Source organism: Nicotiana tabacum, chromosome 2, assembly GCF_000715075.1.
Source record: "Nicotiana tabacum cultivar K326 chromosome 2, ASM71507v2, whole genome shotgun sequence".
Classification (NCBI taxonomy): Eukaryota; Viridiplantae; Streptophyta; class Magnoliopsida; order Solanales; family Solanaceae; genus Nicotiana; species Nicotiana tabacum.
The window spans coordinates 124,783,610-124,810,097 of NC_134081.1; the positions used below are offsets into that span (position 1 = coordinate 124,783,610).

At 34.0% G+C, this 26,488-nt stretch overlaps 4 protein-coding genes across 4 annotated transcripts; 2 read left to right on the top strand and 2 right to left on the bottom strand.

Moving 5' to 3' along the window:
• Positions 1-74: 74 nt before the first annotated feature.
• Positions 75-3,022, bottom strand: LOC107822109 (20 kDa chaperonin, chloroplastic-like). Its single transcript, XM_016648612.2, has 6 exons — positions 2,823-3,022; positions 2,522-2,698; positions 1,075-1,254; positions 836-991; positions 605-682; positions 75-481 (listed from the first exon to the last, which is right to left on the bottom strand). Exons 2-6 carry the CDS (start codon positions 2,690-2,692, stop codon positions 308-310), a joined length of 759 nt encoding a protein of 252 aa, XP_016504098.1. The 5' UTR covers positions 2,693-2,698; positions 2,823-3,022; the 3' UTR covers positions 75-307.
• A 1,144-nt stretch (positions 3,023-4,166) lies between these two features.
• LOC107822107 (uncharacterized) lies at positions 4,167-8,039 on the top strand. Its single transcript, XM_016648610.2, has 9 exons — positions 4,167-4,336; positions 4,439-4,548; positions 5,352-5,470; positions 5,574-5,671; positions 6,387-6,474; positions 6,586-6,720; positions 6,958-7,066; positions 7,477-7,634; positions 7,735-8,039. The coding sequence occupies exons 1-9, from the start codon at positions 4,275-4,277 to the stop codon at positions 7,777-7,779; spliced, it is 924 nt and encodes a 307-aa protein (XP_016504096.1). The 5' UTR covers positions 4,167-4,274; the 3' UTR covers positions 7,780-8,039.
• An 8,094-nt stretch (positions 8,040-16,133) lies between these two features.
• LOC107822111 (ethylene-responsive transcription factor ERF016-like) lies at positions 16,134-16,649 on the top strand. The gene has a single exon (XM_016648614.2). It carries the CDS (start codon positions 16,134-16,136, stop codon positions 16,647-16,649), a length of 516 nt encoding a protein of 171 aa, XP_016504100.1.
• Positions 16,650-18,093: 1,444 nt separating this feature from the next.
• On the bottom strand, positions 18,094-23,980 carry LOC107822110 (beta-galactosidase 15-like). The gene is made up of 15 exons (XM_016648613.2): positions 23,792-23,980; positions 23,053-23,261; positions 22,889-22,955; positions 22,558-22,794; positions 21,790-21,878; positions 21,579-21,684; positions 21,364-21,451; positions 21,119-21,237; positions 20,864-21,025; positions 20,152-20,345; positions 19,945-20,048; positions 19,751-19,860; positions 19,435-19,665; positions 18,747-18,961; positions 18,094-18,653 (listed from the first exon to the last, which is right to left on the bottom strand). Exons 1-15 carry the CDS (start codon positions 23,951-23,953, stop codon positions 18,269-18,271), a joined length of 2,478 nt encoding a protein of 825 aa, XP_016504099.2. The 5' UTR covers positions 23,954-23,980; the 3' UTR covers positions 18,094-18,268.
• Positions 23,981-26,488: the final 2,508 nt, after the last annotated feature.

The following is a 26,488-nucleotide window of genomic DNA, read 5'->3' on the forward strand; positions in this document are numbered from 1 at the left end:
TCCAAATCTGTTAAAAGTTTGTTTAAAACATGACATTGTTGTTATTAAACATACAACAACAAGAAGCCCAGTAATCCATCAGAAAAAATTCAGTTCCAATTCATAATCTGCAGTTTTCAATCACTTTTAACATACAAACATACCCATAAGGGTAAAAATTCCTCAAATCAAAAAAGGTAATGCGTTCAGAAAATTGATTCTACACTTGACATTAATCATTAATTTGCAGTGTTTGCCGAAATGTGAATGCAGCTTTCTCTTCCTAACCTTAAAATTTTTGGCACAGAATAATTAACTCGATATCCAACTAAGATAGCACAGCCATTACATCAGACGCTCTGAGTGTAATGTAGTCGGAACCATCAGCGCCTTTGAATTCACTACCCGCGTATTTGGAGTAGAGAACTGTATTACCAGGGGATACTGATAGTGGTTTCCTGTTTCCTTCCTCATCAAGAGGACCAGGCCCAACAGCTATAACCTGTAATTTCAAACATAGAATAAGGTTTAGAACATCTCACAACCAATATAGGGAGCATAGATTAGGGATGCAGATCAGAGGCAATATTGATTATTGACTGCCAGTCAATCTTCTATCTCTTACCGCGCCAATTGAAGGCTTTTCCTTAGCTGCCTCAGTCAACAGTAAGCCTCCTGCGGTTTTTTCTTCAGCCTCGGCAACCTGACAGCAAATGCAACCACCAAGTAACGCTCCTTCAGTCAATTAAAGTCGGGTAAACCAAAGGAAAATTAAAGCAGAAACAGATAACCAGCTGACTATGAAACATCAGATATCTTGCATACAAGGAAGGAATGAATGATAAGATTGACAAACCTTGATTAGGACTCTATCATTTAAAGGCTGCAAATCCTTGATATCATCTGTCTCAAGAACACCAACAATATCATCCTCTTTCAGAATGAGGTGCTTTGATCCATCGAACTCCACCTCTGTTCCAGCATACTTTGAGTAGACAACTTGGGCACCCGTCTATACACGATAGATCTTTTCAGTCAACTAGATTTCCATGGATTTATCCGAGCTTGATTATTATTATCTGAATATAATATTACCTTCACGCTAATGTCCACTTTAGTCTTGCTAGCTGAACGACCCTCCCCAACAGCAACCACCTCACCTCCTTGAGGTTTTGACTGGGCTGCTACTGGAAGTAGGATACCACCTACAGTCTTCTCCTCTGCGGTCTTAATCTTTACCAATACTCTATCGCCCAATGGCTTAAGCGTAGTGTACTGCAACAACAACAAGAAGAAAATAAATATTTAGAGCATGCATGAAATTTTCCTGCGAGAATTGGAATAATTTTATTGCATGACCAGTTAGTAGAGACAAATCACCATATTTACAAACCAAACATCAGAACTCAACAAATAGTTCTAACTAAGAAAACAAGTAAATATCCTTTTTCTCGGGAGGGATGTCTCTTTAACATGTATAAAAGCAAAATATGATAGTGTAAGGTTACCCACAAGGGAAGGGGAGTCGCAATGATAAAGTTGGCTCCGTATGACCTATAGGTGACGGGTTCGAGCCGTGGAATCAGCCACTCATGCATAGGCTGCCTACATCACACCCCTTGGGGTGCAGCCTAGACCCTGCATGAACGCGGATGCTTCATGCACCGAGTTGCCCCTTTAAGGTTACCCACAGGCTAGCCTCATTAGGCCTCAAAATCTATGGCTAGAATCAGCATGGACATAAAAATATATGAAGCCAGGATGTACCAGCTGATAAAACTTAATGCTCGGTGAAGTCATATTTGGATTCCAAAAACACACTTGACTGAAGTCTTAACAGTTATAAATCAAGAAACATCAGAACCAGAACTAGCAACTATAACACTATTGTTTCCTCAAATGTGCCAAGGAAACCATATTTTCTCAGCAAGCCCAAGTCACAAACTTACAACACAATTGAAGCCACAAAACAGAATGAAAAGGTCAATTACCCAATCCAACAAAAAGACAATACTTATCCGATCCATAACCATTTCTAGTTGAAGTTATTTGCTTCAGCTAACTCTTGCAAAATACTGAACCAAGACCTGATCTTTCTTTTAAAGAAACAAAAATTAGCTAACCAACCCCTGATAATTGCACTGAATTAATCATGAACAAGAAAACCAATGTTCATATTGCACGCGACAACGTTCACTAACACAATACGGGAAGCAGCGTAAATACCAAAGAAACCAAATCTCACTTATCCGATCCATTTCTAGTTGAAGTAATTTGTTTCAGCTAACTCTTGCAAAATACTGAACCAAGACTTGATCTTTCTTTTAAAGAAACAAAAATTAGCTAACCAACACCTGATAATCGCACTAAATTAATCATGAACAAGAAAACCAATGTTCATATTGCACGCGACAACGTTCATTAACACAATACGGGAAGCAGCGTAAATACCAAAGAAACCAAATCTCCCTAGTCATTCAACTACCCCAGTTAAAACAAAATGATAGAACTGAAACAAATAAAAGAAAAAGAAATAATGCACCTTAGGAGCTACAGTGGTGGCAGCCTTAACAACAAGACTACGAAAAGACCTGCTATTCTGCTTCGATGGGGCAAAAGATGCAACCTTTACACTACCAGTTGACCTAAGCCCTTCAAAGGATACAAAACCCTTTGCACAAATGGATGATGCTGTTAGCTGAGTAGTCGCCATTTGTTCCTACACTCAATCAGATTAAACCCCAAAAAGATTAAAATGGTTATTATCCTCAAAACTCAAAATTAAAAGAGGAAAATTAACGTTAAAAATAATATATTTTGAGCAATGATAATAAAAACAGTACCTGAATTAGAAGTCAAAAAGAAGGTTTTTTTTTCTTCTCAACTGAGGGTAGTGAGAGTGTGTGGTTAGGTTGTTGAAAAAATATAGAGTAGTTTGGTAAGAAGAGGATAACAAAACCCTAGAAGGTTCAATAGAAAGACTTTGGCAGGGGGTTTTTCTGCAAAAGATAAGATGTTTCTAGAATTTTTCTTTCTTTTGTTTGTTTGTTTGTTCGTTGGAACACATTACGCTCTTCGATTGGGCTCGGGTTAGACCCTTCGATATGGACCAGTCTGACAATTTTTTCAACCTCTCAAGTATGGATGAAGCCCAATTAGTTCTTCGGGCCCGAACCAAGGATTTATCGGAAACATCTCCTCTCTATATATATCTCGGATAGGGATAAAATTTGTGTACACGCTATCCTCTCAAAACGTTACTTGTGAAATTCTACTGGATGTTTTTGTTGTTATTGTTGTTGTCAATCAAGGTTCCACTACTATAAATAATGTTGGATAGACCTTTTCAAAACCATTTTTAATATTTTGATCCTATTAAAAAAATTGAGAAAATAGCTTCGCATTACAATTTTAAAGCGCGCTCGCCCAAAGTTTTGAACCTCGCCAAAATTTTAAAGTATTACAAATTCTGATGATCACCAACATTTTAAGCGCTAGAATTTTGAAGCACCAGAAAATTTGTTCGTCCTATTTTCAGTCATAATTTTAAAAATTTCTGGTGATCCGTCAGAGTTTGTAGCAAAATCCTTAAGATCAGCATAATTGTTGAATTTTTTTGCTTAGCGTGCTTTAGAATTCCCGTGATCACGACGTATTTTAAAAAATTAGAAAAAAATAATATGGCTTTGATCTAGTGGTAAGAGCGCAACGCATTATGTGTGGGTTAGACATATGTCATGGTATCGAACTCTCCCATATTCAAATATATGGGTATTAAGTGGAAGGATAGAGGGGCAAGCCCATTATTTATCGAGTTTTGAACTTTGTGATACTTGCTTCGGAGATTTCTTAGTTAAAAACGACGAGACACAAAAAAAAACTTACTTTCTGGTGTATAGATCAATCACATGTGACAAAAAAAAACTAATTTAGAGAATATGAGTTGAAAATAGAAAATAAAATCGTGAGAAAATAAAAAAAGATTATACATAAAGAGAGAAAAATAAAATTGATGAGAAAGTAAATAAATTTGTTTAATTTAATAAGAGGAAAAATATATCATATTAACTCACTCAATTCTAACTTTACCAAATTTAAAAGAATTTTAAAAAATTATTTTTTTATTAATAATTATATAAATATAGATTATACAATAATGTATTAATAGCCTTAAATATTTGGGGTTTAAGACCCTTACCCTAGAGCCGCCCTTGTTCGTTAAGTTATGTTCTGCAGTTGAGTTATAAAGGGCAATCGCACTCATCGTCATAAATTAGGGTTACGAGTGAGAAAAGATGCAGCATGATGAGGTCATATGGCAAGTTATCAGACACAAGCATTGCAGTTTCATGGCGAAGTCAGATTTTTGTTCTTAATTTGATTCTCACTTCATATACTATTTGTTTGACATATGGTCTTTATTTGATTTATTTTTTCTTCTTTTTTGCAATATTGACAGAATTGAGACAGGGATATTTTGCCGAAATCCATATAATGTAACTGGGATTTGCAACCGGAGCTCATGTCCTCTGGCTAATAGTCGGTACGCCACCATTCGGGATCATGATGGTATTTATGCACAGCTTATTTCTTGTCATTTTTGAAATGATATAAAAGAGGCTATTGTTTTTTTTTTTTTTTGCTTCATTTTAAAAAAAATAAGGAAATGGTTGTAATTTCGCTTTGGTTTTCTTAATATCTTGTTATTGTTACTACTTGTTGCCAATGCTTCTTTTCATCTACTCTCGGAAGCAGCCTCTTTGCCCTCCCAGGACAAGGTCTGCGATCCCAGGTTTGTTGTTGTAAGGAAATGGTTGTAATCGCGATCCCAGGGCATACAAGATGTATGAATTAATGGTTTGGCTGGCTGCTATTGGAAAATTGTTCTATTTATGATCATTAATGAATAACTTGGCTGCAATGGAAAAAGGGAATTTTACCTATTGGTTTGTGTTACTTTTACCCTTCCATTCCTAGAGTATTACATATTAGTATTATATGTTAGGTTCGAGTCGAAGATGTTTCTTTAGTTGTGAAGTGCCTGTCTTGTTTACCCCTTTTTGTCTGGCTAAGCGACTTGGGGGAGATACCCTATACTTGGGTTATATTAATTTATCATTTTTGTCTGGGTTTTGAGCTATGAATCACGAGGGTAATTTTATTTTTTTCTTGATGGGATAAGCTAATATGGTCATCCTAAATGTTCTAATATTCATAGTAAGCTGTCTAAAGAATCTACAGTCTGGTTTCATCGGAGTGTTTTCGAGAACTGCTTGTTTCTGGTTCTGTGGTTTTTATTAATTACTGAAATTTTTTGTAGGAGGAATTAGAATTTTCTTTTGGATCCTCTGATTTGTTTTTGTGCTATGCAGGAGTGTTCTATTTGTACATGAAAACAATAGAAAGGGCTCACATGCCAAACAAACTTTGGGAAAGAGTTAAATTGCCAAGAAATTACGAGCAGGCTCTTGAAATCATTGATAAACATTTGGTAATGCAATTAACTTTTTTTTTTCACTCATCGTTGTATGCTTGTTGTTCTTCAAAGCAATAACTTTCCTCCCCCTCCCTCCCCTCTCTCTTAACTACCACAGATGTACTGGCCAAAGTTTCTTGTGCACAAGGCAAAACAAAGATTAACAAAAATGACTCAGATGCGAATAAGAATGAGGAAGCTTGCTTTGAAAACAAGGTTCGGACCTCCTTTCTCAGAAATTTGGTTTAGAGTTAAATTCTCCCCTAAACACTTAAATGTATATATGCTTGGTGATTTGTTGTCTCAAGTTTACTTTTAACCTTACTCTTTTACTGTCTTGAGCATTATTTTAGAGGAAGTTTAAGATGCATGCTTGAAAGTTATAGATTCTTGTTTGTTTTATCAATCTGGCTCTTCATCCCGTTTCACCTTCTCTCACCCTGGCTTCCATAAGAACGTATACAAACAAGTAATCTCTTGGCTTGTTAGATGCCGTCCAAGTAGACTTGTAGGTAGATGAACATTTAGGTGTGGTAAGTTCAAATTTTAATATTTGTTCATTCAGGAGAGGAAGGGTGTGTGCTGTTCCATAAGAGCCTTTGTTTATCACATCTTCAATAGCTATACCAATGGACCACGATATTGGATAACATACACCCAATGTATGCTGAATCATAATTGTCCCGTCTTATCCAGTTAGAATAGTTTAGCTGCAGCTTTTATCCACGATGAATGTACTAGGCTTTAATTTAGTCTCTGGCATATGCAGCTAATCGCATCCTCTGTGTAAACCCCTCACTTTTTCGAGAAGGGACTTGTTTACTTCCATATTTTGGTACCTCCTCTCGAGGAAATAAATCTTTGCTTATGGATGTTTGACTGAAAGCATTTTCCTGCACTCGTTATATGCTTTAATTTGTTTTGTCTCCAGGGAGAAGATAATGACCACACCTAGGAAAGAAACGAAAAGAGAATCTCGCCGACAGGAAAAGGCTGAAAAAGCAGCTCTTCTCGATAAAGTGAGTTTAAGCTTGTAATTCCTTCTTTTGTTCGAGGTAGCATTTTTTCCCTTGATTTGGTAGGTCATCTGGCTATTTCCTTTACAAGTCATGCCATTTTCTGCTCTGCAGAGCATTGAGAAGGAACTGCTGGAACGCCTTTCTAAAGGAGTGTATGGTGATATATACAATTATCCTGAGCGGAAGTATCTAGAGATTCTTGGTAGGGAAGCAATGCAGGTGGCTAGCGAAGAAGAAGATGAGGAGGTCTTGATCAAAACCCCTGTTATGTTTTCTCTTAAATATTCTCGTTTTTCTAGTTTCCCTTTCTTCTCTTGGTTGCTACCTCCCCCCCCCCCCCTTTGGGGTTTGTGGGGTTGTGTCAGCTTGGAGTCTGGGACTACCCTTCTCTGGCAAAGCCTTTCTTAGTAAATTGGTTAACTTTGGCTGATACATTTAGATGAGTTGTTTGTTTATTCTTCTGTTAATGATTGAAATAAGCAGGAACATGAAGTGGAATATGTTGAAGGCTATGATGATCTTGAAGAGGAAGATGATATGGAAGATTTTGATGGTCTTGGAATTAGAGACAGTGGCTTGGATGATGATGCTGGTAAAGTTCTTAATGGATGTGCTCTCCTTTGCTCATCCTATTCCCCCCTTCCCAGTGTTCCATTAGTGTAATAAATTAATAGCCACATCATCTTTTGAGTGAGGACGCAATGCACATATTTAACTCAGAATTAACAGTCCCCATGGGTTTACCTAAACACCAGGAATAAACGAGTTTGCATTTGTACTGAAGTTGAAAAAAGAGAGCAGTTTAAGTTGAAAAGAGTACTATTTGGAACTAATTGAAGTAGAAGTTGCAAATTTATACCAGTCACATCCTTTTGGTGTATTGGTGCTGATACATTCATTTTATCTCTGGCTGAAGCATTTATTCATGTCCATTGTTGCGAGGAAGTGTCTTTCAAAGCCATGATTGTGAACTAATTTTAAATCCGTGTGACCATGTGGCAGTTGGAATGGACGACGAGGATGATGATGATGATGAAGATGAAGAGGCTGTTGCAGTTCATCAGAAGAGGGGTAGAAAAGATTCTGTTTTAGCTAGAAGAAGAGCAGAGAAAGACGAGCCAAGTGCAAATTCAAAGAAAAAGGCGAAAGTTCTTGTGGAGGTAAAAAAAATTATATGCATAATTAGTTTCCTCTAATGCGTTCTGCTTTTACACACTTCAATCTTTGTTATAACCCACCTCTTGACTATATCTCCTATAGGTTGAACATGAAGGTACGGGTGAAAGACGGACAACAGTACAATGAGAGATTGTATGTATTCCGTAATTTTACAATTATCAAAATGCTTGCTTAAGTGCTGCGAAATTCTCAAAATATGCGCCAGACTCCGCTAGCTAGAATGAAATGGACATGTAAGCAAAAGGATCTTACTAATTTTGATCTTGTAATAGCAAATTTTGTAGTCATTGTTAGTGTTCGAGTGGAATTGTGTACTAAGAGTAGCGTTATTGACCTTGAAGTTGTATTTCTTCTCTGTGGTACTCATATTATAACGTTTGTCACAACATACCCAGTATAATCTCACAAGTAGGGTCTGGAGAAGTTAGTGTGTACACATACCTTACCCCTACCTTCACGGGGTAGAGAGTCTGTTTCCAAAGACCCTTGTACCACGGGATAGAGAGTCTGTTTCCAAAGACCCTTGTAAGATCTATTTGTATATGCCACAGGTGTTTATTTTACTACACTGTAGGCAAGCAATACAACAACAACAACCCAATATAATCTCACTAGTGGGGTCTGGGAAGGATAGTGTGTATGCAGACGTTATCCCTACCATAAGGTAGAGAGGTTGTTTCCAATAAACTCTCGGCATTCTTCCCTCCAAAAACTCCCTACCTTGCTCTTGGGGTGACTCGAACTCACAACCTCTTGGTTGGAAGTGAAGGAATTAGATTGTAGGGAAGCAATCTAATTCCTTAATGTTGAAATGATACTTTCTAAAGTTTATTAATTTTTAAATATTTAGTTTCATTATAATTTCGCACTATTGTTTTATATGCATTTGACAAATATATATTACACTAGGGCCTATTTCTGATGATAGTACAAAAGCCCAAACAGATAATTTGAATCCTATAGCGTAAAAACAGAAATAATTACAAATGAAACCATACTATATTTGTAAATATTTTTAACTCATCTGTAGGATCTTGAAAACCTCAAACTGTGTAGCAAGGTAATAAAATACCCTTAGTTTCAAATTTTCAATATGATCTAACAAGTGAATTTACAAGACATTACATGTAATTTATCTAATCACACATGAGCTTATAAGTCTTTAGGATGCTTTTCGTCAAATATTTAACAAATAAAATGAGTAGTCCAACACGAGAATTTTTGTGCTCGCCCCATTAATAGCGGGCTTGAAATTTCATTTTACTAAACTAAGGTAATGACAGGTGTGAGGTGAAAAGAAGTCCACCTCAATTGCAAGAAAAAAAGCTTGCAGTAGAAATCAGAGCATTGCGCTTAACACCTAACAACTTATTTGGATGGTTATTATGTATTGTCTCGTATCGTATAATATTTTATTTTATCGTATTGTTTGTTATTATTTTATAATATTATGCATTAATAATATGAAGAATAAATTTGTAATATTATTAAAAAAATAGTATCGTATAATATTTTATTGTATCGTATTGTTTGCCATCGTTATATGATGTCATACACTAATAATATAAAAAATAAACTTGTAATATTATAAAAAAAAAGTAAGGTACGAGGTAGAATTATTATATAAAAAGGTAGGGATTGATAAAATAAAATTATTTAATAATAAGGGCAAAATGAGAAAAAAAAAAAAAGGTAACAAAGAATCGACCGTTCCATAAAATGGGACCTTTTGTTGTTACATAATGCCGAATTCAACTATACGTTAGAATAAAATAGAAATAACAATCAACATATTATTTAAAGTAACAATACGATACAATACAATAAGTAAAGTAACAATACGATACAATATAATAAGTAGCAACCATCCAAATAAACTGTAACGAGAGACATTCGCTGAGAGAGCAGTCCATCAAATTCTTAGAGTCATGGATGAAGGCTAATTGATAGAGCTTTAGATGATAACTAGATTAATGAAAATATGGTATATTGTTATAAAATAAAAACTGTAAAGTAAAGACAAGTATATAGAGAAACTGATATATTATTCAAACTTCAAACTTATGTACATAATGAACTGAAAACTCCTCTATTTATAGAAGAAAGGAAGTATCTGCAAGGCTTTTCTTTAGTTGCTTGTAAGCTGTCTGCATAAGCTGCTTGCAACCTGCCTGCATCAGCTGCTTGTAGATAAATTTCAACAGAGTATTAAATGGATAATCTTCTTCAGGAAGATTATCTATAGCAGAGTAATAAATGAACATCCACAATATAATTATTTTCATAGCACTCCCCCTTGGATGTTCATTAAAAGGTATTGTGCCTCGTTAAAACCTTACTAGGAAAAACCCAGTGGAAAAAATCCTAGTGAAGGAAAAAAAATACACATATTTAGTAATACGCATTTCTAGCTACCTCATTAAAAACCTTATAAGGAAAACCATGTGGGAAAAAACCTTAGTAAGAAAAAAAGAGTACATAGCGTATTTTACTCCCCCTGATAAAAATCTTGTTTCAAATATTTGAGTCTCCGAATTCCAATCTTGTATACCATCTTCTCAAAAGTTGAAGTTGGCAAAGATTTAGTGAATAAATCTGCCGGATTGTCACTTGAACGGATTTACTGCACATCAATATCACCATTTTTTTGAAGATCGTGTGTGTAGAATAATTTTGGTGAAATGTGCTTCGTTCTATCTCCTTTTATAAATCCTCCCTTCAATTGGGATATGCATGCAACATTATCTTCGTATAAAATTGTGGATCTTTTATCACACTCCAAACCATATTTTTCTTGAATAAAATAAATCACTGATCTCAACCATACACATTCCCTACTTGCTTCATGAATAGCTATTATCTCAGCATGATTTGAAGAAGTAGCAATAATTGACTACTTTGTGGAGCGCCATGATATGACAGTACCTCCACATATAAACACGTACCCGGTTTGAGATCGAGCTTTATGGGAATCAGATAAATAACCTGCATCTGCATAACCAACAAGATCTGCACTACCTTTGTTAGCATAAAATAAACTCATATCAAGAGTTCCCTTTAAATATCGCAAAATATGCTTAATCCCATTCCAATGTCTCCGAGTAGGAGAAGAGCTATATCTTGCTAGTAAATTAACAGAAAATGATATGTCAGGCCTTGTAGCATTAGCAAGATACATAAGTGCACCAATTGTACTGAGATAGGGTGTTTCAGGACCAAGGAGTTCCTCATCCTCTTCTGGAGGTCGGAACGGGTCCTTATTCACTTCAAGTGATCGAACAACCATTAGTGTACTCAATGGGTGCGCTTTGTCCATGTAAAAGCGTTTTAAGACCCTTTCTTTATAGGCAGATTGATGCATAAAGATCCCGTTTGCTAAATGTTCAATTTGCAATCCAAGACAAAGTTTTGTTTTCCCAAGATCTTTCATCTCAAATTCTTTCTTAAGATATTCAATTGCCTTTTGGAGCTCTTCTGGAGTTCCAACAAGATTTATGTCATCAACATAAACAGCAAGTATAACAAATTCTGATGTCATTTTCTTTATAAAAACTCATGGACAAATAACATCATTTATGTAACCCTCTTTCAGTAAATATTCACTAACGCGATTATACCACATGCGCCCAGATTGCTTTCAACTGTATAAAGATCTTTGTAATCTTATTGAATACGTTTCCCGAGATTTCGAATATGCTTCAGGCATTTTAAATCCTTTAGGGATTTTCATGTAAATCTCATTATCAAGTGACCCGTACAGATAAACTGTAACCACATCCATCATATGTATTTCAAGTCTTTCACGTAAGGCTAAACTGATGAGATATCGAAATGTTATGGCATCCATAACTGGTGAATATGTTTCTTCATAATCGACTCCAGGTCGTTGTGAGAATCCTTGTGCGACAAAGCGAGCCTTGTATCTTTCAACTTCATTTTGGTCATTCCTTTTTCGCACAAAAACCCATTTATGACCAACTGGTTTTATACCAGCAGGTGTTTGGACTACTGGTCCAAAGACCTTTCTTTTAGCAAGTGCGTTAATTCTGATTGAATTGCCCCTTGCCATATTGGCCAATCAGATCTTTGTTGACATTCTTCCACAGATCGGGGTTCACAATCCTCAATATCTTGCATAATATTAAGTGCAATATTATATGCAAAAATATTATCCACCACTATTTTAGATCGATTTAAATTAATCCCATCACCAGTAGAACTTATTAAAAGTTCCTCACTCACTTGAATCTCGGGTTCATTGATTTCTTCAGGAATCTCAGAACTAATTAGATCTTGGGTCTCTTCAGGAGATCCCTTCATAATATCATTTTGATCATTTGTCGATTTTCTTTTTCTAGGATTTTGATCCTTAGAACCCAAAGGCCTACCACGCTTCAGGCGTGCTTTAGGTTCACTAGTTCTTATGCTAGTAGATGGTCCTGCCGGGACATCAATTCGTATAAGCACATTCTCTGCAGGGATATGTGACTTAGTTATCCTTTCAAATCAGTAAATGCGTCTGGCATTTGATTTGCTATATTTTATAAATGTATGATCATCTGGACCTCCTGATTACATATATGGGTACGTGGATTAAAATGAGATAATGATGAAATTTTCCACACAATTTCTCTTTTGATTTCCTTTTTCTTTCCCCCTAATTGTGGAAAATTTGTTTCATCAAATCAACAATCTGCAAATCGAGCAGTAAATAAATCTCCCGTCAATGGTTCAAGATAGCGAATAATAGAGGGAATCCAATATATATTCCTAACCTTCTTTGGGGGCCCATCTTACTGCGTTGTGGTGGTGCTAATGGCACATATACAGCACATTCAAAAATTCGTAGATGGGCAATATTTGGTTCATGACCAAAAACTAATTGTGACGGAGAATATTTATTATAATGTGTTGGTCTGAGACGGATAAGTGATATTGCGTGCAAGATAGCATGGCCCAAACAGTAGTGGACAATTTTGTTTTCATAAGTAGTGGCCTTGTTATCAATTGCAGCCGTTTAATAAATGACTCTGCAAGGCCATTTTGAGTATGAACATAAGCTACAGGATGTTCAACTTTTATTCCAACTGATAGACAGTAATTATCAAAATCTTGAGATCAGAATTCTCCAGCATTATCAAGGCGAATAGCCTTTATAGGATAATCTGGGAATTGTGCCCTTAATCGAATTATTTGGGCTAATAACTTTGCAAACGCCAGGTTGCGAGATGATAGTAGGCAAACATGAGACCATATTGTAGATGCATCTATTAGGACCATAAAATATCTAAACAGTCCACTTTGTGGGTGAATAGGTCCACATATATCCCCATGTATACGTTCTAAAAAGGTAGGGGACTCAATGCCAACCTTCATTGGTGATGGTCTAGTGATCATCTTGCCTTGATATCAAGCATCACAAGAAAATTCATCATTTGTAAGAATCTTCAGGTTCTTTAATGGATGCCCACTCGAATTTTGAGTAATTCGTCTCATCATTATTGATCCAAGATGGCCCAAACGGCTATGCCAAAGCACAAAAGTATTTGAATCAGTAAACTTTTGGTTTACGATAGAGTGTGCCTCAACTGTACTAATCTTTGAATAATATAAGCCAGAAGATAAAGTTGGTAACTTTTCTACAATGCATTTATGGCCAGAAATATTTTTTGTAATACAAAGATATTCCACGTTCATTTCACCTATTGTCTCAACATGATACCCATTTCGGTGGATATCTATAAAACTCAACAAGTTTCTTCGGGACTTGGAGGAGAATAATGCATTGTCTATAATAAGTTATGTTCCCTCAGACAGAAATACAATAACTCTTCCGGAGCCTTCAATCAAACTTATATTACCAGAAATTGTAGAAACATTTTCTTTTTCCTTATACAAATAAGAAAAGTATTTCTGATCTTTGAATATGGCATGAGTTGTTCCACTATCAATTACACAAATATCTTCATGATTGGTCTTTGATCCAAACATAATTTGAGGATTATCCATATTCTTCAAAATGACATAAACAAAATAAATATAATAGTAAATATTATTATCAAAGCATAACTTTTATTTATGTACAATAATTATATAACCATACTATCTACTACAAACAATAAAAATTAAAATATTTACATTTCTACATATTTACTACCGATCGCATGACTTGTTTCTCCTTCTGGGAGTGCAAAATAATCAGCTACATCCAAATGCATGAAGTCTAAATTATCTTCAGAAATAAAATTTGCTTCAACATTTTTCTCTGTTTTCTTCAGGGAGGCTTGATACAGCTCAACCAGGTGCTTTGGCGTACGACATGTACGTGACCAGTGCCCTTTTCCTCCACATCTATAGCATGCATTTTCTAGCTTTGTTGCTTGTACCGTTTCATGATTTTGTTCCTTCCTTTTCCATTGCTGGTGGTGAGGAGGGTTCTTTGGTGCATTGTTATTATCACGATTAGAGTTTTCTCCCCGACCACGGCCATGACCACGACTAGGGCCACGACCTCTTCCACGCTTAGCTTGGTGGAAGTTCGTCTCATTCACTTCGGGGAATGGATAAGAACCAGTAGGTCGGCTTTCGTGATTTTTCATTAATAGCCCATTATGTTGCTCGGCTACAAGAAGATGTGAAATAAGTTCAGAATACTTTTTAAATCCCATCTCTCAATATTGTTGTTGCAGGAGCATATTCGAGGCATGAAAAATGGTGAAAGTTTCTCCAACATATCATGATCAGTAATATTATCACCACATAGTTTCAATTGGGAAATAATTCTGAACATAGCATAATTATACTCACTGATAGATTTAAAATCTTGTAGCCTTAGATGAGTCCAATCATAACGTGCCTGTGGAAGAACGACCATCTTAAAGTGGTCATATCTATCTTTCAAATTATTCCAAAGTATGACTGGATCTTTAACAGTAAGATATCCCATTTTTAGGCCTTCATCAAGGTGATGGCGTAGGAATATCATTGCTTTGGCACGGTCTTAGTTTGATGCCTGATTTTTATCTTTGATGGTGTCTGCCAAACCCATCGCATCAAGATGAATTTTGGCATCAAGCACCCAAGACATGTAGCTTTTGCCTGATATATCCAGGGCTACAAACTCAAGTTTAGAAAGATTTGACATTATTTAGAAAAAGAAAGTTCGTACCTCTATTACTTTCAAAGTATTTTCTCGAGATGGCAGAGTCTCGTGCTGATAACGTGTTATATAATAAAAACTGTAAAGTAAAGACAAGTATAGAGAGAAACTCATATATTATTCAAACTTCAAACTTATGTACATAATGAACTGAAAACTCCTCTATTTATAGAAGAAAGGAAGCAGCTGCAAGGCTTTTCTTTAGCTGCTTGTAAGTTGTCTGCATGAGCTGCTTGCAACCTGCTTGTTTAATAAGAAGCTGCTGCAAATCATTTCATTAAGCTGCTTGCAACCTGCCTGCATGAGCTGCTTGTAGATAAACTTCAACAGAGTACTAAATGAATAATCTTCTTCAGGAAGATTATTTATAGCGAAGTAATAAATGAACATCCACAATATAATTATTTTCATAACATATATCTTATATTTGCAAATCGAATAGATTAATCGTAAAAAATCTAGGTTGTATGCTCATAAATGAAGTTTACATATTAATAGCATATTTGCCCAAACTTCTAAAATCAGCTTATTTTGAGAAATGTTTTTCTCAAAAGTACTTTTCAAAAAAGTGCTTTTGGTGAGAATCAGTTTGTGTTTGGATACTTAATTTAAAAAACACTTTTGAGCAGTAATTAGTGTTTGGTCAAGCTTTTGAAAGCTGCTTCGAAGTATATTTTTCTCAAAAGTATTTCTCAGAAAAGTATTTTTTTAAAGAAACTACTTTCTCTGCTTTTAAAAAATTATTTCTGCTTCTCCTCAAAAGTATTTTTTTCCATATAAAAGCTTGGTCAAACACCTAAATTTTTATCAAAAATACTTTTAACCAAAAAAGCACTTTTGGCCCAAAAAAAATTTGACCAAACAAGCTATGAGTGTATTTTCTCAAAAATATTTATCAAAAAAATATTTTTTTTCAATCTAAAAGCTTAGCCAAACACCTCAATTTTTGGCCAAAAATTCTTTCATTAATATTGTGAAAGTAGCGCACTTGTTTCCAGAAAATTCTAACACAGAGTATAATTAAAAATCGGTGGTTTCCAACGCAAGTAGTAAACAAATTTTGCATTATGCGTATCGCCGAAATTTTATAGCTCGTCTCCACGTGTCAATCATTCTCTTAAAACCAAGCGCCACGATCGGTACACATGTTTCCGTCCAAGAAACATTACTCAAAATAGTCAAAATTTCATAACCTTACGTGTCCTTCATTTTTTGAACCCACGTTTGCCCTCTCCAAAATATAAAAGAATCAACATGTATCAACGCGGAGAATAGAATCAATTCTCTTTTTTCCAAAAACAAAATTCACAATTTTGCTAAAATGGTGAAACCTAAAGGAAATAAAGAGAAAAAAGATAACGGGGAGCGTTACAAAGGTGTAAGGATGAGGAAATGGGGAAAGTGGGTAGCAGAAGTACGGCAACCAAAGAGCCGTGAGAGAATATGGTTAGGATCATACGATACGGCGGAGGAAGCGGCGAGAGCTTACGATGCGGCGGTGGTTTGCTTACGTGGACCGTCGGCGACGATTAATTTTCCAAATAACCCTCCACTCATTCCGTCGTCAGCGGTTGATTGTGATCAACAGTTGTCGCCGTCGCAAATTCAAGTGGCGGCGTCGAGACATGCGCGTAGAGTAGTTTGTGAATCAGCTGTTGTGGATTCTAGATTACCAGCTGTGGAAACTGTGTTTTTTAGAGATAATAATTCAGAGTTTGGTTGTTCTTCTTATAATGTCGATTGCTATAATTTGGCTACGACGGATAAAACAAGTAGTGGAGATGGTGAAGTTTTGCATGATGATTTATTTGATAGTGCTAGAATGTGGACTTTCTGATAAATAAATAAAAAAAGCATTCGTGCACATGGCATTCTCACGTTATCTCCGGCAAAAGATTAATTGGTCGTATAATTGTATTTTTCCGGAACGGTTTGAAGCGTTAGAAACTAAACTCAAAGATCTTTCATTTGATAGGTAATACACCATAGATCCCGTCCCCCTCTAATTAAGACTTCTCGTATGTGCTTTTATTATTTTATTACTTGTGGAGATTGTTGGTTTCGGTTTGGAAAGGTTCGGAATAAAATCGAAACACTTAGTTCGTTGGAATAGGTCTGTTGTGTCATTTATGACTTATGTGCTAAATTTGGGGTCAATCATAGTTGGTTTGATAGATTTCGGATAGATTTCGGCATCGATTGTAGTAGTTGGAAATTTGTTAGTTTCAATAGGCTTTCACCCGGAAGAGTTTGGTTGCTTTCACAATTCGATTCGAATCGGTGATTTATATGTCACTATTAGTGGACTTTTTTATTAGTAGTAAGATTAATTAAGCACCTTCTCATCAACTTTTATTTTCAACTTTTGCTAAATTGTTGCTTATTAGGTTTATGGTTACTCTGGTATGTACTGGACTAGATATATTCATTTTAACTTGCAAGATCCAGTAAAATATTTTGCAACGTCTTGGCTAGCTAGCTACTACTTTGTAGTCACTTGTAACTGTCTTCTTTTTTCTCTACCTTTAAATTCCTTTTAATTTTCCGATGTGTCATCTCATTTTTTTTATATTATAGTATCGTTTGTTCGGGACATTTTTCCGGTAAAATTTAGGCGTTACAACGGATGGAATATTATAGTCATATTGCATGTTCTAGACGGATTGAAATATACGATCAGACATCTATAACATCATCCATATATGTTCTATATAACAACATTTCGTTATAACATTCAAAAATATTCGGAACAAACAAGATTGTTATAGAGATATCTTTGATTTTAAAGAGAAACCTCCTTTGAAACGCCATGAAAGTAATTAAATACTCAATCTCTATTATATGATATTTATAGATTTAAACTTAATAGTTTTGATCATATAGTTGAATTAAATTTTTCAAATAAAATTAATATATTTCAAAATTTCATAAGTATAAAATTACAATAATTAATACTATAAAATATTTAAAAAGTGTGTGAAAAAATTACGGTCAAAGCATAAATTTGAACATGTTTACATAAATATCTTCACATTATAAATTGAGATGAAGGGACGGAGAGCATATGAAAAAATTACAGAGGGGGTAGTTAATCGTTCTAGAGTTGATTTTGTATAGGAATAAAATTTGAAACTGAAAGTCCAAACAAAAAGCTTAGGGGCAAATTGTGAAAATAGAAGTCTAAACCAAGTTTTCACAACGATTAATGCTACTTGTCCCCAAGGAAACAAAGCATGAACACCTTGCCAAATAAACTAAAACGTATAAAGAAAAACGTGAAGGACAAAATTGAAACTAAACTTTATTGTACTCATAAAAAAGAGTTAATTACGACTAAGAATACAATAAATGAAACTAAAACGAACTATGTAACAGAAAACTCAAACTAATCTACTTGCTAGAAAACTATAATGTAGCAACATTATCAACAATTACAATAATTGTTTAAAACTAAGTCTAGCACACAGCCTCAACAATAAGTCTCTTGGCATTATTTCCACAATTTGTCGAACCAAACACACTTTCAGATGCTGGCACTGAACATTTCTCTTTTCCAACACAAGCTTTTTCAATAATAGAAACAACATCATTCTCACTTGAACAGCTACCTTTGTCAAAAGATCCACAAATTCCTTCTGTTTCACCAAAATTAGCAAAACGAATTGCAGTAATAGGACGACCATTACATGACAATTCCATAGTTTTATTCTCATATGCACTTCCACAAGCTGTTCCAACTTGAACTGTTTGGAAATTTACAAGTGATGGATTTCCACCAAATTCTTCAAACAAAACCAATGTATTTTCGTCGCTTTTCAAGAACGAACGAGGAACATGGTACCTATAATAAATGGTAAGTAACGTATTATTATAGTGCACAGAACTTAATTTCTGATATAATTATTTATGATGAAAAGGCAAGTAAAGAAATTACCATCTTTGAGTAGGTTCACCACAACCAGAAGCACATTTATCAGGACCATATTTACCACGATAATCACACAAATCAGTAGAGCAACCTTCCTCTTCTGCCAAATAACTTGGCCAATAACGACCTATACTTTCACCATTAATCCATGCATGTCCCTTGCCCAAACCTTGCAAGTCTACAACAACTGGATCATTCCCTAGTGGAGCTTTGAATGTTGTCTAATCCCAAAAAAAAAAATTAAAAAAAATTATGTCAACAAAATTAAATATACAAGAACCGTCAAACCTCTCTATAAAGGTATCATTTATTTTTCAATTTTAGAAGAATTAACCCAAATAGCCGCCCATCCAACCGATTAAACTAAAAAAAGTCAGTGGAGGTATAATATATCATAACTTATGTATTATATGTGTTTAAATGTGTATAATCAATGTATAATCTATGTATATGGCTAGAAAAAGTAAATAATGAATATAGATAGTTATTTGTGTAAAGACCCCTTTGGCTTGGCTGATATAGCAAAATGTTGTTATAGAAATTATATAATATAACATAACATGAATATCAGTTCCAATATTTTACCATTATAATGAAATGTTATTATTTAGGGTGATTGTTATAGAGAGGTTTGACTGTACATGTTAAAAAAAATAAATGAGGAAGAGGTAAAGATAAGATTTTGCAATGTTACCTTGTACCAAGTCATCATTCTATTGATTGGAACATCTTGAGAGAACCATTGTCCATTCTCAAACTTAGGGTTTCCAGAAAACAACTTATTGTTAATACCATTCAAATCTACCTTATAAGACCATTTGTGAGAAGACAAGTCCTTAATCACACTCTCATCTCCATTCTTTCCAATTATTTCAACTGGACCAGGAATTCCACTTTGAACTGTATCAAAGTGAGCTCCATAATTCTGTTAATTTACCACAAAAAAATATTGTGAACATTAAAAACATTCATTTTTGTTAAGAATATTATACAAAAATAAATATATATACCTGTAATCCAATAGTAGCACTAAGCAATGATATATGATTCCTGCCAGGATTCAATTTAACCTGCTTCTCAAAAACATAGTTGAATATTCCATATGTTGCCCATTGAGAACCTACATAATATTTTTCATAAAAATCAATAGTAAGACTTACCAAAGACCAAAAAAAAAAAACAGACACAATTCTTAATTTCTTACCAAGATATTGGCCATTGACATAAGCATGAAGAATGTGGCCACTGCCATTAACTCGAAGGGTCATATTATCACTCCAGATTGGATCATTCTTGCCAATATAGACACTATTTCATATTTTCAGTATAGCATGTTAGAATGCCGATATAGAAGAACAATTTAGACAGATGGAGTAGCTAATATATAATTAAAATGTGCATAGAAACTTACTTAGTCATGTACCACATGTAGTCACTAACATCATTAGCAACTTTTTGATCAACCAATTCATGAGCAGAAGATCGTCCTCTTCCAAGAACCACAGCTTCATCTACCTTCTCAGGCCTCCATGACCATTGGAGAGAAGCTGGTTCATTTTCAGCATCATTTGATTTCTTCACCATAACTGAAGTTTGAGTATTGACCTATACCCAAAATAAATTAAGTTAATGATAAAAAATCGAAATAATTTAATTAGCAAGATGGAGTATTGACCTATACCCAAAATAAATTAAGTTAATGATAAAAAATCGAAATAATTTAATTAGCAAGATGGAGTATTGACCTATACCCAAAATAAATTAAGTTAATGATAAAAAATCGAAATAATTTAATTAGCAAGATGGAGTATTGACCTATACCCAAAATAAATTAAGTTAATGATAATCAAAGTTTTTTTTTTGGTATTCTTTACCAAAATAGCCGGTCAAAATTTACTGTTTACTTTTGTAACCAGTATACAGTCAAACCTCTCTATAACATCCTCATTTGTTCCAAATTTTTTTGGTTGTTATAGCGAAGTGTTGTTATAGAAAATATATATAATAACATAGCATAAACATTTGTTCCATTTAAACTCGGCTTTTATAGTGAATGACTGTTATATAGCGTTGTTGTTATAGAGAGGTCTGACTGTACATAGCTAATAAACTGATTATATTACCTTGGCTGTGTTGTAAACTTCAGTCTTGCAATCTGGAAGAATACTAACAGACCAAGCTGGCACATTGTATTGAACACCTTGATAAGTAATGGTTGCATCTGTCGTCTCATTAGCGTTGCTAAAGAAGCAACTTGATTGTCCATCCAAAGCATAAATAGTGACCTATAATTGCATTTAAAAAATTTTATAAAAAAAAATATAAATTTTTTTTAATCTAGAAATAGGAAATATTGATAACATGATTTATTAATATACCGCAACAGAATTTCCAAGATCAGAGTTGGTAATATTGCCACTGGTAAGAGTTTTCTCCATTGAATGTAACACATCATGAAGTTCCTTTAAATGACCATATTTTGGCTGTGCCAAATTTCCTTCAAAATATAAACACAATGCAATTAATTTAACAACACATTAATATTTAAAAAAATAATAAAAAAATAAAAAAAGAACAGACCGGTGTACAAACAATGTTGTATCGGAGAAATTAAACAACTTACCAAATTCATCAAGTGGTGCATTGTAATCGTATGTTGTTGTAATATATGGACCACCAGATGTTCTACCAAAATTTGTCCCACCATGGTACTGAAATATTAGTTTTAAAACAAATTAACTATTGCTATTGTAACAAATCGAATTAATGCAAAATATAAAAGAACCAATATATAATGAAAAGTAAAATAACTAAGAAAATATTAAGAAGAAGACTAACCATATAATAGTTTTGGAATGTGCCACCTGTTTGGAAAAATCGTGCAACAGAAAAAGCAACATCCTCAGCTGTTCTTAAAGGATCTTTGCCACCCCAATTCTTGAACCTTTAAAAACATAGTCAATTGTGAATATTAGTACTTTATTAAATAGCATGCTGATTGAACTATTTACAAAAATAATCAAATCTACGAAATAAAAAAAAAACATACCATCCAGTCCAATTTTCAGTCCACATCTTTGGGGTATTCGGATTGCTTGGTGTAAAATCATCGCAGTACCAACCATTGCATGTGTTTATCTAGAAACAAACATTATTTTATTACATCAAAACATTAAAAGAAAGCAAGAAAATAGTTGTCAGGTGCATGAAGTATATCGCATTCACGCACAGAGTCCAAGAAAGAGCCGAACCCTAATGGAATTAGACACAGATAACCAATCGTGATGCAAGCACCCATGGCTAATTTCACAATATGACCCCGTGAAGTATAGAGAAAAAAGCATCTCGTTTCACACAGATCTAGGGGAGGGCCAAACCCCAATGGGGTTTGACACAGAAAATCAACTGTGATGCAAGCACCAATGGCTAATTCCACAATATGAACCCGTGAAGTATAGAGAAAAGCATCTCGCTTCACACGGATCTAGGGGAGGGCCGAAGCCCAATGGGGTTTGACACAGACACTCAACCATGATGCAAGCACCAATGGCTAATTCCACAATATAACCCGTGAAGTATAGAGAGAAAAGTATCTCGCTTCACACATATTTAGAGGAGGGCCGAACACCAATGGGATTTGACACAGACAACCTACTCTGATCAAAGCACCAATGGGTGATTCTACAATCTGAACCCGTAAACTATAGAGAGAAAAATATATCGCATTCACGCAAAGTTAATGGAAAGGTCAAACTCCAATGGAATTTGATGTATTGATTCCACAATTCAAACTCGTGAAGTATAGAGAGAAAATTACCATGGATTGGGGAGCATCAGGTTGTTGGCACATGATCCAAGGAACTCCAATATCAAGTGATCGAGCAAAATTAGCACACCAATCAACATAAGCTTTTCCAGCATCTCCATAAGATGTTTGTACGTTTCCATATTCATTCTCAATTTGTGCTAGAATTATTGGACCTCCTTGAGATGCAAATAGCTTCTCTTGTTTCACCATATCAACTATTAACTGAGTAAAATTTTGCATCTCGTTCTGTAATAACACCATAACATTTATTTTATGTTAGATATATATTCAGGCTACAACCAAAATTTACACGGAGTAATTTAATTTAATAATACTTTACCATATAAACTTGGTTGGCTGTTCGGAGCTCAATTCCAGGCATATTGTGTAACCATACTGGAAATCCTCTGAATAAATATTTACAATTTTGTTATAAGTCAATTAAAAAGAATAGTAGATTAAAAAGAAATTACGTACTATATTATATTGAGAGGAATTTATTACCCATAATTCCATTCAGCACAAACATAAGGTCCAATACGAAGAACAGCATAAAGTCCTTCATCTTGAATTGTTTTCAGAAACCTTATCAGATCTAAATTTCCAGTAAAATTGTATTCGCGACGAAGTGGCTCGTGGGCATTCCAGAATACATATGTTTCAATTGCATCCAATCCACCTTCTTTTGCTTTCTTTATCAAATCAGGCCACATCTACCAAAACCAAACAACATAACATTAAGTTTAAACAACAATAACCACCACCACCACAACAACAACAACGATAAAATCAGTGAAATCCCACAAGTGAGATCTAGGGAGGGCAGTATGTACGTAAACCTTACCCCTAGCCTAGGCAGAGGCTGATATAGAGTTGTAACACCGGGTTCAACTGAACCCAGTACTTCCGGCGCGAAGCAGAAATTTATGTATAAAAATTCACTAAAATTGTAACAAATAGTAGGTTTGAACCCATAATTTTAAACATACAATGGGTTCATGGCAAAAACTCTTCAGAATTGAACCTATAGAACTTAAATCATGTATCTGTATATCTGACCCTAGGAAGGTAAAGAGATTGTTTCCATAGACTCTCGGCTAAAGAAAAGATGTAACCAAGTTTAAACAAACTTCATAAATAAATAAAAAGTTATAAAGCAAAAACAAACATGCAATTATATATAATAGCAAAAACATATTAGAAAAAGCTAACGTAATGTAACAGTAAGAAGTTAAAGTTTTACTTGAGCAGTGCTCCTAGGGTAATGAATAGAGCCAGATAAAAGAACTCTTCTTTCACCATTAATGGTGATAGCTCGTCCGTCGTGAGAAACTTGATAAGAACGAATACAGCTAATAATTAAAAACAAAAAGAGGAAGAAAAAACAACTCTTGAATGAAGCCATAGCGGCAAAAGAAGTGATTTTGAGAAGAAAAACTAAACACTGATTTATGTGTTTTTAGACAGGTATATATAAGAGGTTAAGAAGTTAGAATCTCAGTTGAACTCAAATATCATTGAAAAACAATGTATATTAGAAAAGATTGGATTTTAAGAATCTCTTTTTATCCTTATCCTAGGTAAAAAAGATATTGCTACGTAGTCTAGATAAACGTAGAAAAACTTTGGTAGGTTTTTTCAAAATATTAAGCCAAATCGATTTTGGATAAGACAATTAAAGGAAATAAATATTACCAAACCTCTAAGTTGATTACCATGTATTCTTTATTACGTTCAAACGAGCAACTTTTAGGACTAATATGCAAATAATATTGTAACTGTATTCAGTGAATCCCTTTCACCTTCGACCCTTCACCTATTAGGACTCTAATTGCTCATTTTTGCAATATTATCTACTTTCTTGTACTTATCGCAAGTACTTTATACATAGAGAGAAATTAGGATTAACCTTATTTATAACTGTTAATTAAAAATTAGCTATAGTTTCAAAATCAGTTGAAATTTAATCACATTTCATGCGAAAATAAAATTTAGACAAAAAACCTTAGTTAAAATTCAAAAAAAATTCAGCATAATATGCTGGAATTAGATTATTTTTTTTTTACATATGAAATTTCAGAATAATGTGATGGGATTCATAATGTGCTGGAATTACAATGTAATATGCTAAAATTTTATACACATGAACATCATAATCAAGCATATTATGTTGGATTATTTTTGTGTTTTAGCTAGATATTTTTGTCCAGATTTTATCTAAATAGTAGCTATTTTTAAATTACTTTATAAATATTGATTATTTTTCAATTACCAATCCAAAAACTGATCAACTCACACTATTTTGACGGTGAAATTATACGATTCAAAATTGCGAACTCTGGGCTTAAGACGTTGAATGTGGTCATTGGGCTATTAGATCCAGTTCATTATCAGCCCATTACTACACTGTTGAACCCATGAAACTACATCCGGTGCCCATTTTGACAACTAATAGCCCATTAAGCTTTAAGTTTTTTTTATTTCCCCAAAAAAATAGAAACATATATACTTTTTAATTGTGCCGATAAAATATTTTTTGTATAAATGTATGTATTATATACATATAATATTTGCTTAATTTTTTGGCTAGCGAATGCAATTAGTTTTGACTGACCGGCTAAATTTATATTTTGCCCACAAAATTAAGTATTGTTTTACACAAATAGCCTGCAGGATTCACTGCTTACTTTTCTTAATCAGTATTAATAGATTATATAATGATTAGATATACTTACACATATATTATATATAAATTATTATTGTTAGTTTAAGTAATTGGGCTATTATTTAGATTAATTCTTCAAAAAGATCAATAGGAACTTCTTAATTGTCCCTGATGAATAAATTGAAACCAAATGGCCCCTTTTAGAGATAAGAATAAAAAAAAAGGTTATGTCATCAATTACCTTCTTTATAAGTGGAACCAGACTCTTTTTTTCTTTTACGAAGACCCACACTCTATTCGACAATGAAATGTCGAAATGACAAATATTATTTTTTTTAATTTTCTTAATAGAAACTCATTAAGATGGTTTTCACCCAACTAAAATGATGTTTATTAAATTGAATTGAAAATATGGCCAATATGATCGGGACATCAAAATATTTTCAATGGTGAAATCTTAGAAGAGATGACACCTATCTTTGGTATCAAAAACTCAAGTTGCTAATTTATATTATAAAACTTATGTATAGTAATTGAAAAAAATTCTTAAAATAATTGTTAGGAGATATTAAAATCTGGTCAATAAAGACTGTGAACTGAGAGTATATATTTTTAAAATGGCACATCTCTTTCGTAATTGAAGAAATTGTTGTGTGTCAACATCATTCCATCTTGACCTTTTAATTTCTTAACCAATTTATTTTTCTTTAAGAGGAGATTTAGAGCAATAGTAAATTTATCTTTGTGTGACTTATATGTCACGAGTTCGAGCCATCGAAACAGTCGCTAATACTAGCATTAGTGTAGACAGTCTACATCACACTCCGTGGGATGCGGCTCTTTCCTGGACCCTGCATGAATACGTGATACTTTATTCACTTAGCTGCCTTTTTTTAATTAAAATTCTTTTTTCTTTTCCTGTCCTGTTTCTTGGAAATTCAGGCGATATTATAATTGATACTCCCTTTGTATAACCAACTTATCAGTGAGTACCTAATAAAGTGAATTCTATTTCCATTATCCTTTTCTCCCTTTTGCTTCCCTTATCTCTTTTTTTAAAAAAATTAAATACTATGTCTCCTTCAAAAGAAATATAGGGTTTTGAAGTACAACATATATATTGAATGTATCAACATATTTTAAAAATGGACCAAACTTAAAATAAAAAATAGTGAAAATTTATAAAACAAAAACACCATTCCTATCTTGTTGGTTGCATTAGTGTTGGTTGCATTAGGGTAGAATGTCTACATCACACCCCTTGGAGTGTGATTA